Source organism: Podarcis tiliguerta (assembly GCF_965153285.1).
Source record: "Podarcis tiliguerta genome assembly, chromosome: 7".
Taxonomy (NCBI): domain Eukaryota; kingdom Metazoa; phylum Chordata; class Lepidosauria; order Squamata; family Lacertidae; genus Podarcis; species Podarcis tiliguerta.
Window position 1 is genome coordinate 62480292 of NC_139540.1, and position 26088 is coordinate 62506379.

The 26088-nt window shown below is 44.1% G+C and overlaps 1 protein-coding gene across 1 annotated transcript in view; it reads left to right on the forward strand.

The window, feature by feature from the left end:
* The window catches only part of F13A1 (coagulation factor XIII A chain), a 75178-nt gene that overhangs the window by 24919 nt on the left and 24171 nt on the right, over positions 1 to 26088 (forward strand). The window contains exons 4-7 of the mRNA XM_083449448.1: positions 2420 to 2671; positions 10414 to 10532; positions 17399 to 17506; positions 23160 to 23334. Of these exons, the coding sequence (XP_083305574.1) occupies positions 2420 to 2671; positions 10414 to 10532; positions 17399 to 17506; positions 23160 to 23334 (654 nt within the window). The remainder of the gene's footprint in view (positions 1 to 2419; positions 2672 to 10413; positions 10533 to 17398; positions 17507 to 23159; positions 23335 to 26088) is intronic.

Sequence of the window (26088 nt, forward strand, 5' to 3'; positions counted from 1 at the left end):
TGGCCCAAATATTCTGGGTTAGATGGAAGGTTTCCTGAGTTGTGTCAACCAAGGCCACAGGAACCAAAATATAAACTAGAATTGCGCTGGAGATTAAAGTAGAAGAACCCTGTCAATAGAGATAAATCCAGGGCTTTATAGGGGCTGTATCTAATCTCTAGATATACCACGTTCAGTGCCAAAGTTCAGGTACCCAAAAATGTGTTTCTGCAATTATATCTCCTGCTAAACCAGGAACATATCCCTGTCTTTGCTCTGTGCACCTTTCCTGAGCACAGCAGTTCCTACTTTACAGGAATATGCTGAGTGGAACAATTCTGGGGTATTGGAACCTACATTATATGAAGTTAGGTCCATGTAGCTCAGCATAATCCAAGGGTGATGAACCTTTGGCCCTTCAAATGTTGCTAGACTACAACTCCCATAATCCCTGGCCATAATACCTGCACCTAGTTCATCCCGCCCCCAAGTGCAGGTCACCTGAGCAGCGAACTACACTGCTGCCATTGGCTAGGCTGCCTGGGACTGATTGGAGCTAGTGTCCATCAACATCTGGAATACCACAGGTCCTCCACCCTATACAAGTTGGTAATCATGGGAGGGCAACATGCCCACCTGCTCAATTTATATGGGCGGGTGATGTTTGTAGCTAATATTAGGGAAGAGCCCACTTTACTGGCTATTTTCAGATAGTGCCCATTGGTAGAAATTCCTAACATTTGTAGAATTTAATATTGAGGCCTGTAACCTTTCTATGACTAGGGCAGGGTGGCAAATTCTCTCTTTTTCCCCTACTGAGGGCTGCATATGCTTGGGGGCAATCTGTGCGTGGGTGAAACGCCAGAGCAAAACATCAGTCAGAGCCACCCCTTTCCTCTCTCTCTCTCTCTCTCTCTCTCTCTCTCTCTCTCTCATTCTGACACCCCTTTCTTGCTTTCTAGGCCAATCTGCACCGTGCTTTTAAAACACATACAACACACGTTTAAAGCACATGACCTCCACCTCAGAAGGAGCTGTTGTTTCCCATCACACAGATACAAGACCTAGCACCCTTAACAAACAAAAGTTCCCAAGATTCCCAAGAGTCATGTGCTTTAAATGTGCATTGGATATGCTTTAAATGTATGGTATGGATCTGCCATGGAGAGCCAGTGTGGTGTAGTGGTTAAAAGCGGTAGCCTCGTAATCTGATGAACTGGGTTTGTGTCCCTACATGCAGCTGCTGGGTGACCTTGGGCTAGTCACACTTCTCTGAAGTCTCTCAGCCCCACTCACCTCACAGAGTGTTTGTTGTGGGGGAGGAAGGGAAAGGAGAATGTTAGCCGCTGTGAGACTCCTTCAGGTAGTGATAAAGTGGGATATCAAATCCAAACTCTTCTTCTTCTTCTTCTTTTTCTTTTTCCAGGCTCTTTGTAATGCCCCATTTCTCTCCCCACCTAGCAGGCTGCCAGAGGAGGGACACATCACTCTTGTCAAAAGTCTGAACTGATTGCTTACAGAGGGCTTTTGCCAATCCATTTTGGCTCCCACCTTTTCCCCACTGCCTATGTCCTTGCCAAAGCTCTCAATTGATTGTTTTCAGGGGGCTTTCAGGAGAGCCAGTGTGGTGTAGTGGTTAAGAGCGGTAGTCTCGTAATCTGGGGAACCGGGTTCGCGTCTCTGCTCCTCCACATGCAGCTGCTGGGTGACCATAGGCTAGTCACACTTCCTTGAAGTCTCTCAGCCTCACTCACCTCACAGAGTGTTTGTTGTGGGGGAGGGAGGGAAAGGAGAATGTTAGCCACTTTGAGACTCCTTAAAGGGAGTGAAAGGCGGGATATCAAATCCAAACTCTTCTTCTTCTTCTTCTCACAATCTTTTGGCTTTTCCAATTTTTACCCCCTAATTGCTCTCCTTCCTTCCTTCCTTCCTTCCTTCCTTCCTTCCTTCTTTCTTTCTTTCTTTCTTTCTTTCTTTCTTTCTTTCTTTCTTTCTTTCTTTCTCTTTCTCTCTCTCCAGGCTTCCCTCCCTACATGAAATTAGGTGGAGGGCCACAGGTTCTCCACTCTAATATAGGGAGACCTGCAAGGATGTTGGTGGTTAGAAGATTCTACTTGATGAAGGAATTTGTTTGCAGGGTATTTTTGTGACTTCCAAGTCTTGGGTTCTTTTGTCCCTGTTTTATGTAAACAATACAAACTTCTGCAAGTTGGTTTTAAGGAGCAAGCAGATGTTAAAGATAAAAATGTTGACAAGAAAGCTAAATTATGCAGACAGTAAAAAATAAAAAAGAGCAGTAAATCTACTGTAATCCTACTGACTTCCATTGGTCAGTTCCCAGCCCAGATTTTGCTGCACCGTCAAAATGTAAGACGACGATTCATCCTCTGCACTCATACGCAAAACCATATTTCTGCCTCTTCTCTTCCCATCTCTGCAGGGCGATATCCACAACAAAGCAAAGGCACATATGTCATCGTCCCTTTGGTTCAAGAGCTGGAAAGCGGCAAATGGGGTGCTAAGATCACTCACAGTGACGGAAATTTTGTTGGCCTGAATATCATGCCAGCTGCTGACTGCATTGTGGGGAAATTCCGCATGTATGTCGCCGTCTTGACTCCGATTGGCATTCTCAGGACAAGGAGAAACCCAAACACAGATACGTACATCCTGTTCAACCCCTGGTGTGAAGGTAAGGAATGTCCAGGGTGTAGATACACGGGGAGGAGGTTTGTCCTATTAACATATTTGGTATTCCATAGCATGAGCAAAAACCCTGCCTCAATGACTGTAGGCTGTGTACACTGGACACTGAGGTCCAGCGCCAAGGGCCTTCTGGTGGCTCCCTCACCGCAAGAAGCAAATTTACAGGGAACCAGGCAGAGGGCCTTCTCGGTAGTGGCGCCCGCCCTGTGGAACGCCCTCCCAGCTAATGTCAAAGAAATAAACAACTATCTGACGTTTAGAAGACATCTGAAGGCAGCCCTGTTTTGGGAAGATTTTAATATTTGATGAATCATTGTATTTTAATATTCTGGTGGAAGCCACCCAGAGTGGCTGGGGAAACCCATCCAGATGGGTGGGGTGTAAATAATAAATTAGTATTAGTATTAGTAGTATTAGTATTATTAGTATTAGTATTAGTACATACACATTTCCATTTCCTTTGGCTCCAGTGCACTTCCACCACTGGGGTTTGAAGCCATGTACACGGAAAATTAGCCACAATCCATATCTATCCTGTAGTTTCTTGAGAAATTCTCCTGTTCGATGCATTTTCCCTCAAACCAGCTTCCATCCAATTTAAAAATGCAAGCCACATTTACGTTGCAGTTAAGCTGAAGTGCGTACATTTGTGGGTACAACCATTGCACATGCTCAGGCGATAGCGTCATGAATAGGAGTTGTGGTTTGTGTGTGTGTGCATGGGAAAGCAAACAGGTAAGGGTGCATCAGACGAAGACATCCCCCCCCCCCCCCGGTGTGTACAGCAATGTGCAAACATGACTTGAAACACAATTCAGCAGGGGTGGGGTGGGAACCTCACTGTATTTTAAGCTACTAATGCATACATAGTTGTATAAACCCAAAGTTTTATAGGGGGTGGAGAGCTATCCTCTATACATAAAGAGTATGAAGATGAAGAGCCATATACATTTTTAAGCATCGTGCCAAACAGATTTCAACAGATTCTTTTTCATGTGTTCACTGGGTGGATGCAGGCAAACCAAAAAACCACCCCAAACGTCATGGGGCAAAAGAAATTCTCTGATTTTTACTTCATGCTTACCCTTACAAGATGGCCAAGGGTTTTCAGATATTTTTTGTTTCTTGCTTTAAAGAAAAGCTTTTTAAAAAGAGGCTTTCCCCATAGCTTCCCGCCAGCCAAAAATATTGTTTCGTGTTGTAGCACATCACTCCCAAGGCATTTGGGGACGTGTGGTTGGCAGGAAGTGGCATGAGGCTCTCTCCACAGGTTTACATGGACTGAACTTCCCACTAAGTCCTAGGACAGGAAGTGGCAACCACCTCCTAAAATTCTCCTCCACCCCAAGAAATTGGCCCCAGTTTTTACAAGGGGAGAACATTTTCAGGAAACTGGTGTGTATGTGTGTGTTCAGGGCTGTACCTCAGCGGGAGAGCATTTGTTTTGCATACAAGAAGGTTCCAGATACAGCCCCTGGCATCTCCTGGTAGGGCTGGGAATGTTACCTGCCTGAAACCCTGGAAAGCCACTGGCAGTGCTGGGCTTGATGCGCAATATAAGGCAGCTTCCTCTGTTCCTATTCAACCACTATTCCTATTACTAAAAGGGCACATAGGTAAAAGGTAAAGGCCCCCTGGATGGTTAAGTCCAGTCGAAGGTGACTATGGGGTTGCAGCACTCATCTCGCTTCTGGCTGAGGGAGCTTTCCGGGTCATGTGGCCAGCAGGACTAAACCGCTTCTGGCACAATGAAACACCGTGACAGAAACCAGAGCTCATGGGAACACCGTTTACCTTCCCACCACAGTGGTACCTATTTATCTACTACTTGCACTGATGTGCTTTTGAACTGCTAGGTTGCCGGAGCTAGGACAGAGCAACAGGAGCTCGCCCCGTTGTGCGGATTCGAACCGCCGACCTTCTGATCAGCAAGCCCAAGAGGCTCAGTGGTTTAGACAAATATGACAAGGGGAGGAATGTTCATCATGAAGATTGTAGCTAGATTTTAGCCTTTTGTCTTTGACTATAATTTGTTTCTCAATAAGCCAACACACACATGACTTAACAGAATCAACCAACAGGCTGATTTAACGTTTGATAAGGTTGTGTTGTTGTTGTTTTTAAAGAGAAAGAAATGTGAGTAGAACCCAAAATTATTTCTCCCTTTGTATCACACATTAATTATCTGGTGTGCCTCACAAACACCACTGTGCAGTTGGGTCGATATTTTCCTACATTTTATAGATTGAGGAAAAGGCTGTCTCTTGAGCCCATAATGTGTCAAATGGATCATACTAGCACTCAGATAGGCTAACTCTCTCTCACGCAATCTTATAACAAATTCCATTGATTTAAGAAAAGCATGGAAGTATCTCTTCTCATTAGCATCCATATGCATCCATTTGGTATATCTAGAGACAATTCCACGCTTAGCCATAAAAACCACATGGATGACTTTGCACAAGTCATTATGGGGAACGGACTATAGCTTGGTAGTAGGGACCATTCCTTCTATGCATAGGGCTTCATTTGATAAGGCCATGTATAATTATATCCATGAAATAGTTCCCCTACATCAGTAGCAGGGCTCCATCAGTGCGCAGCAGCTACCTGTAGGGAACTCGCAGTCAGATTTCTGGATTTCTTGCTCAACCCAATCTCAGTTGCCGTAATAGCTGTCAAAAATCAAAGGCCTTGTTTTCTGGAGCAGTCTTCCCTTCCTGGAGAGAATTCAAAGACCTGTCTCTCTCTGTCTCGGTCTCTTTCAACCACACTTCACTGAATACTGAAAAACCGAGTACCTTTGACAAAGAAAGGGAAATTCATTAATCTCTACCTCATTTCACAAATATTTGTGAATCGGGGGTTAGCAGTGAAAAGCAAACTTGATTGAAAACCTCTAATATTTCCTGAGTAGAAAAGAAATATGGACAAAACAAAAAATGCGCCACAGCGGGAGAAGGATCGTGGATATCGAGCAAATAATGTATTTGCCCACAGACCTCGGCCTCTGCTGTCTGCTGAATTTACCACCATACCAAATATGTGGACTGGCTCTTGCAGTTTCCTTTTTTGAAATTCTGCTTCTGTGATCCCAGGTATAGCAACTAGAAGGGGGGAACCCGTCTGCTGAACTCTGTGGAATTGTGCATGATAACAAAGATAAGACATCAATGTGTGATGGTGCCACATAATACTGATATTATGCAACTTTTTGCATATGTCTACTTTTGCATCATGTCCCCTGATTATATATTCAGTGCTGGCTTTTATAATCTTATCATAGGGCCAAAAAACCCATTGCATGCAATCACACCAGATGAAAATAAATGAATAGTAGGCACCCAAGAGGCATGCGGGGAGGGGCGTTTAGCCCTTTGCTCCACCACCATGGTCATAATGAAAAATCCCCCTCCTGTACAGCTGCGATTCTTGGTGCCAAAAGAGGCTTCCTTTCTGGGGTCAATAGCTGCTTCAGGGGGTCATTTACATCAGGACGGTGGAAGAAGAGCAAAGGGTTAAACCTGTCAGTTTGCATTTTTTGGTACAGAAAGTATTGGTAGAGATCTTTCCTATTCCAATTAATTCAAGAGAGTTCTGGAAGCTTTTCTGTGTGATACAAACTGCTGCAAACTGAAAGTTTCTAGCTGACGTGTAAGTTTCTGTTCTGCCTAGAAACAAGCAGAAGGTTCATGATGTTTGGGTTATTCCTTCAGAGAAGCTGAACAGCTGGGTTTAAATTAGTTCTGTTATCTCTTTTACTCAAGGTCATGCTGACTATAATAATCAGCCAGAAGGAGCCTGGTTTTCACTTTCTATCTCTCCTTCTGGTGTGGTGTTTTGTATATAGTATGCTTAAGTGCTAAGTCTTAGTCTTATTATAAATTATTGTAAATTTAAGTTCTGCTGAAACTGGATTTCTCATGGACAGTGCCAGTCCTGAATGTATTGGATTTGTAACCATTATGCTCATTTGCCTTCAGTAGCAGTAAAGCTCTGCTTGAGGAAATATTAATTGCCCCTGGCCTATTTGGGGGGAATCCTGCAACATGCTAAGTTTATTTTATGTTGGAATCGGCTCTGGATCAATTATGAGTAGAATTTTTACAAAACCTCCCCTCTCCCCTGCTGTGCAGTCGTGACGAAAATGGTGCCCCTGCACTATTTTTTAAAAAATGTTCTGGTTACAAACTCATCTAGTCAGGTCCTCAGAGGAAGAATTGCATACTATGCAAAACGGACTGAGAAGCAGGCCCCATGGAGTTCAGTGAGATCAAGACTCCTTGTACTGCTTACTGGGAAATCCTGAATTTGAGATAATTAAACGCAGATTGTTAGACAACGAATTTCAAGAACTTAGTAGCCAAATCATGAATAGTGTCTGTGCAAGTCTGGGGGTGGTATGATGTGGGAAACCAATGGCAACTTATCCTTCCCATTTGAACAATCTGAATCAACGCAGGCCATACATGCTAGCAGGACTGAATGTGCTACTGAGGACATTCCAGAAAATTCCCCTCACAGAGACGCTATCCCTCTGTGGACAGAGACAAATGGAATCAGTAGTGTATGTTTTTTTTGCCCTGTCCCTTTTATCATTAAGTTCATTAGCAGGGAATGGCGTTCAGACGAATGTAAAGTTTGTTTACTCAGGATGCAGAGAGGATGGTGATAGCAGCCAGGTTTCTGCAGAGGATTTGTGAATATTATCCAGCATTAACTTAAATGTTAGATACAGGTTTTGCTGAGTCATTTTATTGTACTGAACCTTACTGGACTCTTGTCTATATGCCAATAAAAGGTTTGTGAATTTGTGAATTTGAGTTCTTGTACAAATGTTTACAGGGACGTGGGTGGCGCTGTGGGTTAAACCACAGAGCCTAGGACTTGCTGATCAGAAGGTCGGTGGTTCGAATCCCCATGACGGGGTGAACTCCCGTTGCTCGGTCCCTGCTCCTGCCAATCTAGCAGTTTGAAAGCACGTCAAAGTGCAAGGAGATAAATAGGTACCGCTCCGGCGGGAAGGTAAACGGTGTTTCTGTGTGCTGCTCTGGTTCGCCAGAAGCGGCTTAGTCATGCTGGCCACATGACCTGGAAGCTGTATGCCGGCTCTCTCGGCCAATACAGCGAGATGAGCGCCGCAACCCCAGAGTCGGTCACGACTGGACCTAATGGTCAGGGGTCCCTTTACCTTTACAAAGGATTACAGGCTTGCTAGCCTGTCTGCTCACACCTACCTTTATTACGGCATATTCACACAGCCTTTTATTTATGTCTTGGGAACATTGGCATGCTGCTTGTGCCACAGTCTGGTGTAGTTGCTGATCGGCGCTTCACTTCAGGGTTAGTTGGGAGGAGGGTATGTAAAAAAGGAGCTTTCTCCGTGACGATCTACATGATGTCTGAACAGAGACAGTGCATGGGGGAACTTAGATCTGCTGGCTGGGAGAGCTTCAACCACCTGCTTGAAACGGAGCCCTTCGCTGCTGACAGCTCTATTGCAGCCATGCAAATCAAAAAGAGCCTGAGGCTGGAAACAGATTCTTACCATCCACCCCCACCCTCAGCAGCTGGAAGGAAGCCTCCATTTCAAAAGAGAAGATGGAGCTGTCCATAGGGATGCTTGAGGAACTTGGTTTCTGTGAATTCCATGGCAAACTGGGGAAGTGCCGTAGCTCAGCAGCAAAACATTTACCTTGCATGCAGAGGATTCTGGGTTCAATCCCCAATTTCTCCAGGTAGGGCTGGGATTGTCCCCCATGGAGAGCAGCTGCAAATCAGAAAGCTTGGGTGCTTTCTAGGTTCCTGACCTTTACTAACCTGTGGATCAGAATGTATCTTATATTTCTGTTTTCACGCTTTCTTGAATTTTGCAATGCATTTTTCAGCTCGAATAAAATGGACCAGAATGCATTAAAAATATATATCTTTTACAATAACGTGCTTTAGAAATGCAAAGAGTTCAAACACATATTGAAAGTACGTGTTTCAATAACATTTATGTGCAGGTTCCGTTGCCCCGCCCTCCCAAATTGCAGATTAATCTGGAGATGGGGCAGAATGGCCTTATGAATAAGCACTTGTGAAACTGACACAGAGCAGAAACAGACTGATTTGATTAAGCAAACTGAGGCTTTGGGCTTCTTACTCAATTAGATTCCGCTGCTCTTGTCTGCAAGCAAAAATCACACAGCAGCAGGAAAATGTTTTGGGATGAGGAGGGATAGCTTGCCTCTCCTCCTCCCTGAAAGAACAAGGGCAGGGGTAGGGGGGGTGGGTGTGCAAGCTCATTCAGTACGTTTCCGAGCACAATTCAAAGTGTTGGTGCTGACCTTTAAAGCCCTAAACGGCCTCGGTCCAGTATATCTGAAGGAGCGTCTCCACCCCCACCCCATCGTTCTACCCGGACACTGAGGTCCAGCATGGAGGGCCTTCTGGCGATTCCCTCACTGCGAGAAGCCAAGTTACAGGGAACCAGGCAGAGGACCTTCTCGGTAGTGGCGCCCTCCCTGTGGAACGCCCTCCCACCAGATGTCAAAGAGAACAACAACTACCACGCTTTTAGGAGACATCTGAAGGCAGCCCTGTTTAGGGAAGCTTTTAATGTTTGATGTATTACAATATTTTAATATTTTTTGGGAATCTGCCCCGAGTGGCTGGGGAAGCCCAGCCAGATGTGTGGGGTATAAATAATAAATTATTATTATTATTATTATTATCATTATCATTATCATCATCATCATCATCATCATCATCATTCCCATTTGTTGCCACAGTCATGAAACTTCCTTGCCTAGTCTCCTGGAATCAATCCATAGTCATAACATCAAGTCAGGTTCCAATACGGGGAAAGGGAACCTCAGGCCTGGGGCCCTCTCAGGATGCAACCCAAGCCACACCCCTTCTTTCCAAGCCACACCCCTTCTCTCCAAGCCACACCCCTTCTCTCCAAGCCACACCCCTTATCTCCAAGCCACACCCCTCACTGGCCTTGTTTCACAATTTCATTGGGTATTTTTGCCTGACTGGAAGGTGTGTCTTAGATAGGTGTGGAGGATAGAGAGCAATGTGTGTAGAGACCAGCCTACTGTACAAAGGTAACCTTTACAGCTGTTGCTCCACCCACTTTTGCCTCCGGCCCCGCCCGCCACCAGCATGTGCCTACCCTTGAAGGGGATGTAACTTTTAGACTGAAAAAAGTTCCCCCTCCCTGTGCTATTATTTACATAGATCAGTGGACCACACCCTCAGCCTCCTCCGGCATCTTTCAACTCCAGGGCAGGCTTCTCCCTTTAAATCTTTTGACATTGACTCGCTCTCTGTCGCCGATTAAGAAGTTTCAAAATTGTTCTTTGATCCGCTATGCAGATGCCTAATTGCATCACGGCACTCTGGACTTCTCAACTTAGCGATGCAAAATCATAAAATGCTTGATGAGAGGTGACATTTTAATCACGCTTTACAGATTCTGCTCAAAGCAGTGCAGATTTGCCTTCCTCCCCCCTCCCCTTTCCTCTTTTTAAGTTGAAGAATACCTGGCTCCCAATTACAAGGAATTGTGCGAGGGAGGAAGGATATCCTACTGCTCTGCTTGATGAACAAAAACAAAATCCAAAAAACCCCAGCCTTTTCATTAGCGTCATATCATTCTGCAGTACTAAATGCTGGCATCTATTATAAGCAAAACAACTGTATTGACGAGCTTTCACACACAACGTTTTGTTGCAGAGGATGCTGTGTTTCTGGATGATGAAAAGCAAAGGCAAGAGTATGTCCTGAATGACCTTGGGGTTATTTTCTATGGAGAGCCTGATAGCATAAGATCCAGGAGTTGGAATTACGGCCAGGTGAGTTTTTTTGAATGGACATGTTGGAAGTTCTGCCACTGATGCTGCTGTCCTAAGATCTTGTGCGCCAGCAAATGAACACTTAAGATTGAAGGTGGGCTACTGTCTGCTCCGCCAGGGTGATACCACAGACCACAGTGGGGTTGTGTGACATTACTGGAACCTTGATCTCTCAGGCTTCAGGCAGATACACTGGTGCAATATTTTTTTTAACTCTGGGGTATTAGGCAGAAATTCTTACCGCAATTGTTCAGGAGGCAACCTGCTAGGTTTCACTGAATTACTCCACACATAAGGACTCGCAAGGCATGACCTGCATCTGAGTCCTAAGCATTTGCACCAATGTTCTCTGTAGATATTTTCAGACACCTTTTTTTGATGGGTGCACATCCGATGCATAAGGATAGGACAGGCAGGTGGATAATATACAGTGGTACTTTGGGTTACAGACGCTTCAGGTTACAAACGCTTCAGGTTACAGACTCCATCAACCCAGAAATAGTACCTCGGGTTATCAGGAATCAAAAGTTTTGTGTCTCTTTTGTAGGAAATGTATACTTTTTTGTGCATTCTGCAATTTTCAGGGTGAGAACAGAAATTGTGCGGTGGCAGCAGGAGGCCCCATTAGCTAAAGTGGTACCTCAGGTTAAGAAGTTTCAGGTTAAGAACGGGCCTCCAGAACGAATTAAGTTCTTAACCCGAAGTACCACTGTACGTTGATTCTTCCATATGTGCTTCTGTACGCTTTGATCCACATTTGAGTGCTTTCAGTTTTATGCTTCCCAAATCTAGCTTGATGCTTTTCATCCACCCTAGTGGGCAGTGCTTGATGAGATTATTGACACTGTGTGTCCTGTCCCTCTACTTCCCACCCTCCAAAAGTTCCAGAAACCTGAGGTATCGGTTTGTGTGTGCACACCTCTTTTTTTTTAAGGGGGGGGGATTGCCCACCTGTCAATCACTCGATGTTATTATCACATCAGGCGACAACTTCATTATTCCAGTATCCATCTTGCTCAGTTGGTTAGATCATGGTGTTGGTAATGCCAAGGTTGCAGGTTCAATCCCCATATGGGACAGCTGCATATTCCTGCATTGCAGGGAATCGAACTAGATGATCGTCAAGGTCCCTTCCAACTCTATAATTCTGTGATTCTATGATTCAGCTCGTTGGTGGGCAAAAGGCCTCTTTAAAGTCCATTAGCAGATGCAGATGTGTTCCAACCATTTGAATGCAAACCACACCCCCAGTGGACATTTCCCCTCTCCATTTGCAGATGTGGTTTGAATCAGAGCACATGTGCTCTTTGCTATCACTCATTCTTCTCATTCGCAAACACACAGCTCCCTTTCTCTCTTCCCCTTCTGCTGCTGGGCCGAATGGGATACCCTCTTACCTGGAGTGAACAAACAGAAGAGCCAAATCAGGACGCAGAGGCAGCTGTCTTACTCTTACCTCAATCTTTGCATTCCTCTTTCTTCCCACTGGTGCTTCTTTCAAGCCAATAGGAGATGAGAGAGGAATAGGTAGCCTTAATTTTCAGTGATGGAAACAGGCGAAGGGGCAGGAAAGGTAGATGTTGTAAGAGTGGGTCATCTGGCTGGATAAGGCATGGGAGGATTGACCTCAAGTAGCCCTGTGACCTACTGGCCAATTGCAGGTAGCATTCTGCCAACCCTTCACATTATTAGGATTTCCTACCAGCAGTATCTCCACCACGTCCAGATTCAATTTCATCCTGTTTTAAGAGCTCATCTATTCAACCACAGCCTCAAGACAGTGGTTTAATACTGAGAAAACTGGTATTGGATGCTTCATTAATGAAATATGGAACTCGAGGGAAAGCGTATTATCTAATTTATGACACCCACCAGCAAAGCTCTGGATGATTTTTGTCAGCAGCTTCCTATGGATGATAGATGTTAAAAGGCATCAGTGATAAATATCAAGCCATGTGGGACACAATAAGTCAACTGCTAGAGGGCTGAGCTGGGATCACCAGTGATGACCACTGAGTTCATTCTGGGGGGAAAGGAATCACTCGACAGTTAGATTTGACATCCCCGCAGGCTGTTCAAGCCAGGCCAACAAAATTTAGTGATCTGCTGCCATTGAGACATCCAAAATCATTGAGAAGGGAAAATGCCTTGTCAACTTCCAGACGCAAGTAATCTGTGAAAGTTGCTAAAGGTGGGAGTCAGACTGAAATGGACCGAGAAGTGATGTGTTATCCAGTTATTTTATTAATATTCTGTGTTTCCTCAAAAGTGAAGACCTGAAACAAGTCTAGGAATGGTTTTGTCAGGAGGGTCCCTTCCAAAGTGAGATGTTTGCTATTTTCACCAGCAAGTCTCAAGCTCCTCTCAGTTGGCCTTAACTAGCCAAGATAGACTATTTGAAACGGGCATCGCCCTCACAACCCTAGTCAACCAGTCAGCATTCTTGAGAGAAAGCACCTAGGCTGAAGCGATCCTAGTGATTGCAAAAAGTGGCTGCTTCTGACTGTTCTGGTCTACGCTTTGTCACAAACCAATCAGACTGGATCTGAACAACTTCACCATCTTCAAAAGTTATCTCAACAAGCAACTGATGTCTCACTCGCCAGCAAATGCCCATTTTCAGTGGAAAACTGAAAATTGCTTGGAACAGCTTCTGGAACACAACCCTACAGATGCAGTTGTGGCAGAGAAGAATGTTTTCCCCTTTACCAACATTGCTGTCGCCTTCTCGGCTTCAAAACGGGCTCTTGACATACATGGGCAGATTTGCCTTGTGCCCCAAGTGAGCTCTTATCTCCTCTCCATACTGGGTGGCTAAGGTTGTTTGAGATGGCAGCAGGGCAAGCGGGCAAGCAGGGGTTGACAATGTTTCTTGCTCCAGTCGATCATTCATTCCAAAATGCCTCTGAAGCATCAACATATTTGCTGCTGGTATCTCCTCTATATGCCCAACATCCATTAGTTTCTGTAAGTCCCCATGGGCAGAGCATTTTAGTGGGCCAGGCAGCCTTTTCCTAATAGGCCTTGACCAGGTAACAATCTAACAATGACGCTGGTCTAATCGTAATACTTCCTATTGCCAGGGGATTGCTATACCTGCTGAGGGTACACTCAGAGGCAAACTCAAGCTTGGTATTGCACAATGTGCGGAATTATATTTTGGGTATAATTTCTTACGGTTATCACCCTTGGAGTTTGGCCAGTGCTGCAAAGTTCTGATAGATAGTCAATGGAATATGGGGAGGAATAACCAGGAGAAGCTGTAGCTGCATCAAGGAATGTAAAGGGCACCTGCTATCTCGATATTGGGCACTGCCAGATATTGATGTAGTTATGATGGATCATTGGTTGCTTGAAATGAAAAGTCCTTCCTACACTTATGTGATCAAAATGAAGTTCTTCGTGTAGCATTATAAGAAAGAAAGGTAAAGGACCCCAGGGCGGTTAAGTCCAGTCAAAGGCGACTATGAGGTTGTGGCGCTCATCTCGCTTTCAAGCCGAGGGAGCCGGCGTTTGCCCACAGACAGCTTTTCTGGGTCATGTGGCCAGCAGGACTAAACTGCTTCTGGCACAACGGAACACCGTGATGGAAACCAGAGCGCACAGAAATGCTGTTTACCTTCCCACCGCAGCGGTACCTATTTATCTACTTGCACGTGATATGCTTTTGAACTTCTAGGTTGGCAGGAGCTGCAACAGAGCAACAGGAGCTCATCCCATCGTGGGGATTCGAACCGTCGACCTGATCGGCAAGCCCAAAAGGATCAGTGGTTTAGACTACAGCACCACCCACGTCCCACTGGGAGAGCATTATAAACTGCTGGTGGCAATAGTTTTGGTGCAAAGTCTGCACTTTATTCACCTACCTTGCATTACTGACAGCAGGGATGACTTGATGTTAAGAAATCTGGCTCGCTTAGACTCTGATGAAAGTGGGGCAGACTAAGGACTGCCTCAACCAACAGCACAGAGATAAACAAAAACTTTTATTTGATGAAGCATGTGGCAAGTATGGTGAGCTCAAAAATGGATCCGCATCCCCAGTTGTGAAAGGACCATTTTTCAAGAGCTGCTACCAAAGCATTTTTCTTACTCCAGGATTGTTTACACCAATGAACTCTTGTACACCATTGAGATTTATGGGCCAATTCCTAGAATAAACATTCGGCTTTTTGAAGATGATATTGTTGCTGGAAGCATCTCCTTTGGGAAAGTGTTGACCTCCACTGCGAACCCTGTTTCACACTATAGGATTATAACTCATTATTTAGTAATGAGCTTCTGTTCCATTCCAAAAGAGAGAGAGAAAAGTAATGCAATTATAGGTAACAGAGCCAAGGAGATGAATGATGATAAATGTGTCATGTCCAACCTGGATGCAATTGCATTAGATAGTTCATCGCCATGTCGGTATGTTAACTAATCAGTGATGCAATCAATTTATTGTTGCTATTTTTAACCAACTAGCATTTTTTTGTTAAAAAAAAAAGAAAAGAAACAGAGGCAAACCCAAACGCATAAAGAAAAGCTTCAACAATTGCGATGGTCCAGCTTGCAACAGAAATATAATCTGCTCATTTGTTTACCACCGCTTAGAGAGGCTCATAATTGAATTCATGTGCCTTTGCCACCATCTCAGCAATTGTTTTCCAAGAGACAGTGTCATTTTTTGGTTGCTATGCAATTTCTTCTGAGCAAATTGGACTGTATCACAGGGCAGGCTCTTTCATAATGAATTCTGCTCTATTTAGGCACTTCTGCCCCCTATTTATTCCTGTCCTTGTTGTCATTGGATCCCAGAATTTAGACTCCTTTATTAGAGTTCATTCTCGAAGACAGTTTCAGGCCACTTGCCGGTGCTGGTCTCTCTTTGCAAGGCTTGCTAGGCCCATCAATAATCAGAAGTACAACTAGTGGCAAACTATCTATATTTGGAGTGGCAGTAGAGAGAGTTTAGAATAGATTTAATTTGAGCTAGGGCTGCCCAGTGCTATTCCACCACCCGATGTATTTTAAAGTTATCCAAAAGCTGAATACTGCAACATGATATTGCATTTGAATATTTGACATAAATAACCACACTTCTGGAGGCTACCATCTTAGTTCAAAATGGCGGCTGCTGCTTTGAGTTGCCGCAGGTGTATTCTGCAACATGCCACTGATGCAATAATTTTGCATTCACGGCGGATTCACGCATCGTTCCGCTTTGTTCATTGTTCTGAAACGCTTCCCCGGTGTTGCCACATTATTGCCATTTGGAATGGCGCAAAAGCAGGGCACACTTGTGAAACATTTGTGGTTTAAAAAGTTACAGGATTTCAGAAGGAAGTTAAGGGGTCGTGTACTGATTGGTGACAAAGCAGTATGTCTGGCCTGAAACCTTTGCCAGTGCAACAATATTGAAAGCAGGATTGTGTATAACTGCCCTGTTAGTACCATGAGCACAAATCATCACAAATGCACAATAGAAAGGGCATCTGGAAGGGCTTCTTAGAATCATAGAAATGTAGAGTTGTAGGTCCTACCCCCTACAATGCAGGAATCTCAACTAAAGCATCCATGACAGATTGCCATCTAGCCTCATCTTAAAAACTTCCAAGGAAGGTTCACCTACCTCCTGAGAGAGTCTGTTTCACTATTGAACAGCTCTTAATGTCAGAAAGGTTTTCCTGATCTTCCTTCCTGTAACTTGAAGCCATTGGTTCAAGTTCTTCCCTTCAGAGCAGGATAAAATAAGCTCGCTCCCTCTTCCATGTGACAGTCCTTGAGATAGTTGTAGATGGCTATCATATCTCGTCTCAGCCTCCTCTTTCCCAGGCTAAACATACCCAACTCCCTCAACCGCTCCTCAAAAGGCTTGGTTTCCAGACCCTTCATCATCTTGGTTCCCCTCCTCTGCACACATTCCAGCTTGTTAAAATCCATCTTAAACTGTGGTGCCCAGAACTGGACACGGAACTCCAGGTGTGGTCTGACCTTATTCAACAGAACAACTGCATATAGGGAAGAAGCCAAAAGGGCATTCTCCGTGTGACTCTTGTGTAAAACAACCAGAACCTGCCCTTGTGAGTTTGCATGGGTCTGATGTGCAGCTGACTTGCATAAACCACCTTTGAACTGCAGCACTATGCCTGTCTTGTCATGCACCATGGCTTAAAGCAGTGACATACTCTGGAGCCACCTTTAAGTCTAAGCTGGACAATCCCACCCACTTTAATTTCTATATATTTTCACCTTTACAATACATGTCTCTCCCCATATGAACTCTACCACTTGTGAGCTGCAAATTGGACTGTGCTCCATGTTATGTACAATACAGGAAGTGACGGCGAACTGGTATTCAGAGGCAGCTTGCTTCTAATCGTGGAAGTAGTAGGTAGACTTCATGATGGCTAGTCATTATCTTCATCTTTCTAGTTTTTGGAGAGCTTGCACCCTCTCTTTTTCAGAAAGGCCTTTGGCTGCTGAAATTTTTAATTAAAGCTTTGTACTACTGCTGCTGAGATATGTTGGTTTTGTAGTATATTAATGGGGGTGCTTAATGATAACTTTTATTGCAGTTTTATGGTTTTATATTATCAATGTAAGGTGCCTCAAGCCATAGAGAGGCGGTGTTTCAATGGATAAGGATTGTTTGTTGTTTGTGTAAAGATTTATATCAAACACCTTTTGGTGGTTTGATCTGAAGTGGCACAGCTGAAGTTATAATTCGTATACTGTATAAGAAAATTGGTGTTTCCTACATGGAATTGAAAAAAGAATTCTACTCCCTCTTTGGAAGCAAAGAGCATTTGTTTCCTGTTTGTTTTCTAGAATGAGCACTAAATCCATTCTCTGTTTCTTTCTTTTTCCTCTCTTTTATTTAGTTTGAAGAAGGTGTTCTGGATGCATGCCTATACCTGATGGACAGAGCACAGCTGGATCTCTCAGGCCGAGGGAATCCGGTCAAAATCAGTCGCGTTGGCTCTGCAGTGGTACGTAATGAACATATAGTGGATGCAATGTGTGGAGTTTAATGAGCCATTTGCTTGTTACTTGGCTTAGGTCAATATGCCCCCATCAATCTCAATTGCGCTCTCTCTCTCTCTCTCTCTCTCACACACACACACACACAAACACACACACACACTTCAGTTTTAAAGCCCCAGGGCTGGCTCAACAGCTGGGCTAGAGCAACAGATTGTGGAGTACCACTGAAAAGCAGTGCCAGATTTACATATAAGCTATAACTTAGGGCCCCACTCTCTTGGGGGCCCCCAAAAAATTAAAGGGGGAAAAAGTGTGTACATTTCCAAAATATAAGATAAAAAACAAATAAAACAAAAACCTACATACAGCAACAGTGTTTTGTATTGTGTAGGCTCCTATTTGTTATGTGCAAATGGCTTTAGATACCTATTAGGTCCATAAATTACCATATAGCATATATTCAACACAAAAAAGCAGTGGCAATTTGTTGTTGACAAAGGACAGCTGGACATATAAAGGGCCCCATCATCTTCAGTAGCTTAGGGCCTCCTCAAACCTAAATCCGGCCCTGCTGAAAGGCAGCGAACTGACACATGAGGGTGTCAATGCCCAGTATTTCATTTTTGGTGGTTGTACTCAGTTGTGTAGTGGCAAATATAGGTGGCTTACAAAAAAATAATAATAATCAGTGCAGATCTCCATGCATTTCAGCTAGATTTACTATTTTCTGTCCATTTTCTGTCCAAATGCTTGGGAGTGTTCCGATATCATAGTCCATGTAGCAGAAGTTGCACACCATTCTTTTAAACTGAAGCCCCTTGTGTTTTCAGTGTTCCTCAATACTTAGCTTTGGAGCATACAGAACAGTTTCTCCTTGGTGTCCTCTCCGGAGTCAATCTAGGAGCCAGGGGTGCCAACTCCCGGGGGCCCAATGGGCCTCCCAATATTTTTTTTGGGGGGGGGAGTGGGTCCCCCGTGTTCAAAAGAATCAGGGCGAAGCATGGAGCTGAATGTGGTGTTGCTCAAGTGACTGGCTCCTTCTCCCCCTCTTCCTCCCTCCTGCCATGGAGAAGAGGGGGAAGTAGCCCCCAGCCTGTGGCGGCAGCAGCAGGAGGAGAAGCCAATGGCCATTGAAACTATGGTGCCACCACGTTCAGCTCTGCCTCCTGGCTCCTCCCGATCTCCTGACGCCACATAGGGACTTTGTGTGCATGACGTCACACACTATGCCACAGGCATGACATTGTGTCGCAATCTCAGACCACTACACCTCTGACTATGCTGCACATTTTGATACAGGCTAGAGAGAAGTACATTCCGTAAATTCAAGCCACCAGGATCATGACAGCAGTGCAGTTTTGGAATGCAACACAGTGATTTTCCCCTTTCATTAATGTCTCAGTGTTTTGGCCTAGAGGAAATTTATCGACTTTTCTTTAAAATTGGGACTACAGTGATAATTAGACTTTTAAAAAAAGAAAAAGAGGGGAAGGGAACGGGGAGGGAGTGTGTCCTGGTAAAAATCAGAAATAGCCCGAAATGCTTTGGAGCTTGAGGCAGACAATTCAAATAGCATCCCCGCTGATAATAAAAAATATAAAATAAAAAATCAAATTTTGCTCACCCACAGCTTTGGACTGTCTCCTAGCTCGTTTCAGATAAATTAGGTAATTGATACTGTAATGCCTTTTATCAGCACCTCTCAAATCTACACCCTGAGGCAAGCTGCGTCACCCTGGCTCATGGTAGATCCAGTTCTGTCTAAAATAATAGGGTCTCAAAAAAATAAAATAAAAGCGGGTTAGGTTCCCCAAAAAGTCTAGCGACAGAGACTACAACCCTAATCATGTCTACTCAGAAGTAAGTCTAATTACATTCAGTGGTGTTTACTTCCAAGTAAGTGCGGTTATAGTGTAAGAGACTGAGCTATCAATCAAGAGGTCCTTAGGTTGACTTTTGTCTATATGTAGGCCACTTGTGCATCACCAAAAGAAAGGGTGAAAGACAGATTTGCATATGATAATTTGTATGTATATATGCAGATTTTTTTTGGGGGGGGAATCTCTGTAATTTAAGTAGAAATACAATACGTCTCACTGTTGTGGGGAAGACTGTGACCAGATGACCTGTGTCAAAGTCCCTGCTCTCCTCTTCTGCTTCTTTATCACTCTCCTTCATTGGAGGTTTTTAATCAGAGGTTGGATGGCCATCTGTCACAGATGCTTTAGCTGAGATTCCTGCATTGCAGGGGGTTGGACTAGATGACCCTTGGATCCCTTTCAACTCTATGATTCTATGAACATATAGAGGACTGTTAATCTGTAAATAACATGGCCACTCTACCTCTGCCATGAGCACACTAGGCTGGCTTTAAGCAAAACATTCTCTCTCTCAGTCTGCAATACATTAAGTGGATTCTAAGGGGATAATGGGACGCAGCTGGCGCTGTGGGTTAAACCACAGAGCCTAGGACTTGCCAATCAGAAGGTCGGCGGTTTGAATCCCCGTGGCGGTGTGAGCTACCGTTGTTTGGTCATGGTCCTGCCAACCTAGCAGTTCGAAAGCACGTCAAAGTGCAAGTAGATAAATAGGTACCACTATGGTGGGAAGTTAATGGCATTTCCGTGCGCTGCTCTGGTTCGCCAGAAGCAGCTTAGTCATGCTGGCCACATGACCTGGAAGCTGTATGCCGGCTCCCTCGGCCAATAAAGCAAGATGAGCGCCGCAACCCCAGAGTTGGTCACGACTAGACCTAATGGTCAGGGGTCCCTTTACCTTTACCTTAAGGGGATAATTATACAGTGGTACCTCGAGTTACAGATGCTTCAGGTTACAGACTCCATTAACCCAGAAACAGTACCTCAGGTTAAGAACTTTGCTTCAGGATGAGAACAGAAATCGCACGGCGGCAGCGGGAGGCCCCATTAGCTAAAGTGGTACCTCAGGTTAAGAACAGTTTCAGATTAAGAACGGACCTCCAGAACAAATTAAGTTCTTAACCTGAGGTACTACTGTACAGACTTAACCTTACAGGGTTGTTTTAAGGATGGGCTATGTGAAACCCTTTGAACACGTGGAAACACCATACAAGTGCTAAATATTAATTTTTTGCATTCTAAGGTGTAGATGATTTGGTGTTTAATTTGGAAGGCTCTTAATTATTATTCCAGGCGTGAGTGGTGGTTTGTGGGCGGTTTTCTGCAAGTTGCAGGGAACCAGGCAGAGGAACGCCCTCCCGCCAGATGTCAAGGACATAAAGAACTATACAACTATACAACTATACAACTTTTAGAAGGCACCTGAAGTCAACCCTGTATGGGGAAGTTTTTAATGTTTGATGTTTTATTCATAGAATCACATAGTTGGAAGGGACCCTGAGGGTCATCTAGTCCAGCTCCCTGCAATGCAGGAATATGCAGCTGTTCCTTAAGGGTGTCGAACCTGCAACCTTGGAGTTATCAGCACCATGCTCTAACCAATAGAGCTATCCATTTGCTTACTGTGCTTTTATGTTTGTCCGAAGCCACCCAGAGTGGCAGGGGCAACCCAGTCAGATGGGCAGGATACAGTTGTTGTTGTTGTTGTTGTTGTTGTTGTTTCTGTAGCTCCTTTCTAGTCCAAGGATGGCAAGCCTCTGGCTCACTTGGTGATGAACCCCAACTCCCACCAGCCCCTGCCAGGATGGCCAACAGTGAGGGATGATGGGAGTTGCAGTCCACCTACATCTGCAGGGCCACAAATTTGTCTGCCAAATTTGCCTTTTGCCAGGCACAGTGTGTTGGTTTTCCACTGGTTTGGAAAGCGGAATGATACTGCCATCCAGCCTGCCTAGTGCCTTTTTATTTCCTGGCGACGGCCACTCAGGGTCTCGCCCTGAAACCCCTTTAGGTCTGCTGCTGAATGCTTATCTCAGGGTTCACAGGAAGTCGATTTTCTAATTAGAAACCAGTACTTAATCCAGCCAAAAGCTTTTCAATGAGAGTCGTGATTTATTTGGCAAGAATGTAGCAACTCGGTATTAACATAATTACAAGGTACAGAGCAAAAGGAGCTTTTCCGCATAGCCTCCACTGATTTGGTTCAAATTGCTGGAAGGAAATGTATTGCTCACTAATAGCTATCCATTTAGTCATTAGTCAGCAAAACTCTCACTCCATACAGCCTTACCCCGAGCAAAGTTAGACAAGCAAAATCTTTCTTGTTCTCATGATGGGCACACAGTAGACAGCCTATTTCCACACACATACACACCGCTTACTCAGGATAAATTATATCAAAACCATTGGAATTGCAAGGGGGTCAAACAGAAGTTTTCTATTCTTTTTCTTGCAAAACAGGTCAAATGCTTTCTGGGACACATTTCGTTTCCCACTAAATGCTGCTAAGTTTTATGCTGAATCACACAACCATTTCGGTGCTGCTGTTTTGGGTGTGCTTGAAAGCTCGCGCTTTGAAGGCACACTAACCTCATACTCTCCAATTTTTCAGGCGCATGTACCTTCCCAAAGAATGGTCACTACTAGATCCCCAGTTTCCCCATATCAGCTCACTCAAATCAGACCATTCCTTCAAACTTGCCATTAGTGACCAGAAGAAAGTCCTTTTGTAGCTAAGATCATACAGATCTTAGAACAACTTGTACGTGTGTAAATATAGCCTGTTGTAGGCCACAAGCCTGTAAGAAAAATGCAGCTCAATTTGTTGTGGCAACCTGGCATGCACCCAATGAGCAGTGGAGGTGATCTGAGGATAGAATCACATTATGTATCTTCCTCTTCTTTGGCGATCACTCATAGCCGAGTAAGATTGTCTTAACAGTGAGTCCGTAAGTGACTGTGGAGGCCAATTCTGGAGCCACACATCCTTCCGCAGTGGGGACATTGCTTTTCGGGTGGGAGTTGATCATGGTGAGGGTTTGCCAAACATACCTTTCTCTTTGAACGTTTCCCCCTCTCATCCTGAGTTCAAGCGTCTTCAAAGCCCATGACAGCTTTGTCTAAAGGCTGCTTATGAATGATGCATTATGGATCATCCCATTATGTGAGAATGCATTCTCACATAATCCTGCCTGTAAGAATGCATTCTTAAGGGGCACCCTCCTCCCACAACACACAGCCTTGACTCCCCACCTCCAGAACTCTTATTTGTGTGGGGAATTGCAGTCAAACATAACTATGTACGAGTGGTAGTTAATGCATAAACTGGGGTTCTTCTGTGCGGATTGTGACTCAGGTTCAAATCCTAACGGATGTCTTTTCTGTGTGAATTTAGGACCCTTCCAGATATACCTTTTGTGGGTGATTGTGCTCATGATGCTATCAGGGCAGTCAGACACGATCCTGTTTTCAATATTGTTTGGGCCTGCAGTAGTGCTGCCCACTGCTTCGTTTCCAAGCAGTGCATATCCCATAACTACCTCCTGAAATCCCAAAACTTGTTCTACCACAAATGTGCTGGTTTATTAATTTGTTTTATCCTGCTTTTGTTGCACTGTAGCTCTTCCAGACAGCAATATTGTGGCAGGGCTAGGGAAGCATTGCAGAACAACTAATAGAGTAGAATAAACGCACCTTTTACTGTGTCAGGAACATGTTGCAGAATGCACTCTCAATAAAGCACCCATCTGGTGGTCCTCTCACTGGCTTGTTCTCCCTCCAGATCAATTCTAAAGATGATGACGGTGTGGTGTATGGTTCCTGGAACAGCGTTTATGAATACGGAGTGCCACCCTCCTCTTGGACTGGAAGTGTAGAAATTCTGTTGGAATATCATAGTTCTAAAGAACCGGTGCGGTATGGTCAGTGCTGGGTCTTTGCCGGAGTCTTCAACACTTGTAAGTATGAGATAAAATATGCAATGAATCTTTTGTGGCATGGACACTGTTTCTTCTTCACGTTGGAATGAACCAGAGCCCTCCCAAAACCCTTCTGAGATTGCATTGATGCTTGCACCGAATAACAATAATCTTGTTGCACGCCACCCCAATCTCCAAGGGCTCCAGGCGCTTACTAAGGGCTTGGTTTCCTCAGAATGGGCAACAGTGGACACTGTGGTGTCTTTATTATTTATGGCTTGTTTACACATACATACAACTTTCTCCATGACATAAATAATTTTATAAACTTCTATCATAGCACCTCTTATGAGCCTTTTCTGTAAACTAAAAATGGCAAATGCTGCAGTCATAGGGGAGTCATTCAATAATAATAATAATAATAATAATAATAATAATAATAATAATAATAATTTATTTATACCACGCACATCTGGCTAGGTTTCCCCAGCCTCTCTGGGTGGCTCCCAACAGAATATTAAAAACACGATAAAGCATCAAACATTAAAAACTTCCCTAAACAGGGCTGCCTTCAGGTGTCTTCTAAAAGTCAGATAGTTGTTTATTTCCTTGGCATCTGATGGGAGGGCGTTCCCCAGGGCTGGCGCCACTACCGAGAAGGCCCTCTTCCTGGTTACCTGTAACCTCACTTCTTGGAATGAGGGAACTGCCAGAAGGCCCTCGGAGCTAGACCTCAGTTTCAGGGCTGAATGATGGGGGTGGAGATTCTCCTTCAGGTATACTAGGCCGAGGCCATCCCCTTGAACATTTTCGTTGCCCTTTTCCAAACCTTTTCCAGCTCTGCAATGTGGTTTTTGAGGTGACCCTGCCTTACAAGGAGTGATGACCTGCGACTTTGTGGTGAACGGTGGGCTATACATGCTGAAAGCAAATAAACCAATATTCCCATCCACTAACTCTCTCAAATGAAAGGAAACATTATGTTGCTGAAATGCAGACAGCAGAAGCTGGGCACTTTCAGTACTGTTGTTGCAAAGCACTTAGCCAAGTGATAAATAGCCAAGACATTAGCCTGTTGTGGTGTTTTGTTTTTTGAAAATGGAAGATGTTGGAATGTACATCCTTGTTTAAACATATATTGCCATATGTAGAAGAGACGCAAACTGTAACAAACACCCTGTTTCTGTCGCAGCTGGCAGAACTCCAGAGCAAAACCTATCTTTCCCTTCGTAGTCATGCCAATATAAGTAGGTCTCGCCAGATATAAAGAACAGCTACGCATTAAGAAACATCCAATTTATCCACATCCACTTTCATTCCATGGGAGACGCCTTTATGAATCTTTATTCAGAATGTGGTGAGAGTGGATTTTACGCAAATGCTGTAAGGACATATTAAAGTAAACCTTGAGCCATGTTCCGAAAAAACACCACATGTCTGCAAGGAAATTAACATTTGAACGCTCTGAACTCGGTACATCTCTAACACAATTTACAGAAAGCATGCTCTACTTGCTACTCCCAGGTTCCCTTGCTACAGGGGTTCAGAAAGTCAAGAAAGGATAAGTAAAATACTTTGATATATATCCAAAAGAAGGACTGTATTAAGGCAGTGGAGTCTGATCCATTAGGACAAATGGGGCACTGCCCGACCAGCCTCAATCTGCCCTCAACCAGCCCCATGCCTGCCTGCCTGCCTTCTTACTTATGAACAGTCCAGGGGTTAGCACTATCCGCAAGCTTCTTCCTCCCTTAGCCTATGTAGAACTCAGTGGGAGTAGCTGGGTAAACATAGACTTTGTTGCCTCTGTGACTCTGGCTCCACCTACTGTTGGCCTCCTGCTTTCTGCCCTGCTGGTTTCAATGGGCACCAGCAGCCACCACTGTTTGTGAGAATCAATAATTGTGAATGATCACACATAAAGCCCATCAAAAAAATCTCTGAGAAGCCCATGAATTTGAGCTGAAACTTTTGCATTTATTTCAGGCATGTGCTTTCCCAAAGCTCTAAATGGTTTGCATTTAAAAAAAACAACAAACCCCAACAGCATTTACAATCACATATAAAATAAAAATCACAATAATTAATTACAATTCCATTTTAACAGAACTCCAGGAAAAGTTTCCACCAATAAAACCACCTCCTATGGCAATCACATTCGTCTTTTAAAACACACACTCCGTGTTTAATATGCACAGCAAATTAATTTCCAGCTATTTAGGGTTTCTAATGCTGTATGGGTGCAACGATTCAGCTTCCCAAGGTTACCATATTGAATATTTTGGGACAGTCATCTGTTAAAAATGCTAAAACATTCTGAAAAAGAAGGAGCAGAGCCATTAATCTTGAAATTGTCAGCTGAATTATTTCCAATGAGCCTTGATGGCTTGCACACTCAAAGTCTGGGAGGGCATTCGAATTAAGCTTAATCAATAGGTGCATATGGCATTGGAGGAATCCAGGCAATTTGTCATCAAACCATTAAAATGAATGCGCGAGAAACATTACTCTTCTGCATGAAACACTGCAGCCACCTTAGGGCTACAGAATATGAACTACGTACTGCAGGAGTGTCAAAAATGAGATCTCAGGTCTTATTAGGTCCTTAGGAGGCCCTGGTGTGGCTTCTTCTACGCAAGAAGCTGCATTATACTGGTCCACCTAGCTCAGTATTGTCAATTGGCAGTGGTTCTTCACTTGAATAATAAACAGATATGAAGATGAACATGTAAAGAAAAACTCAACCGATAATAATGTACCATACAAATGTGTGTAACAAGCAATAAGAGACCT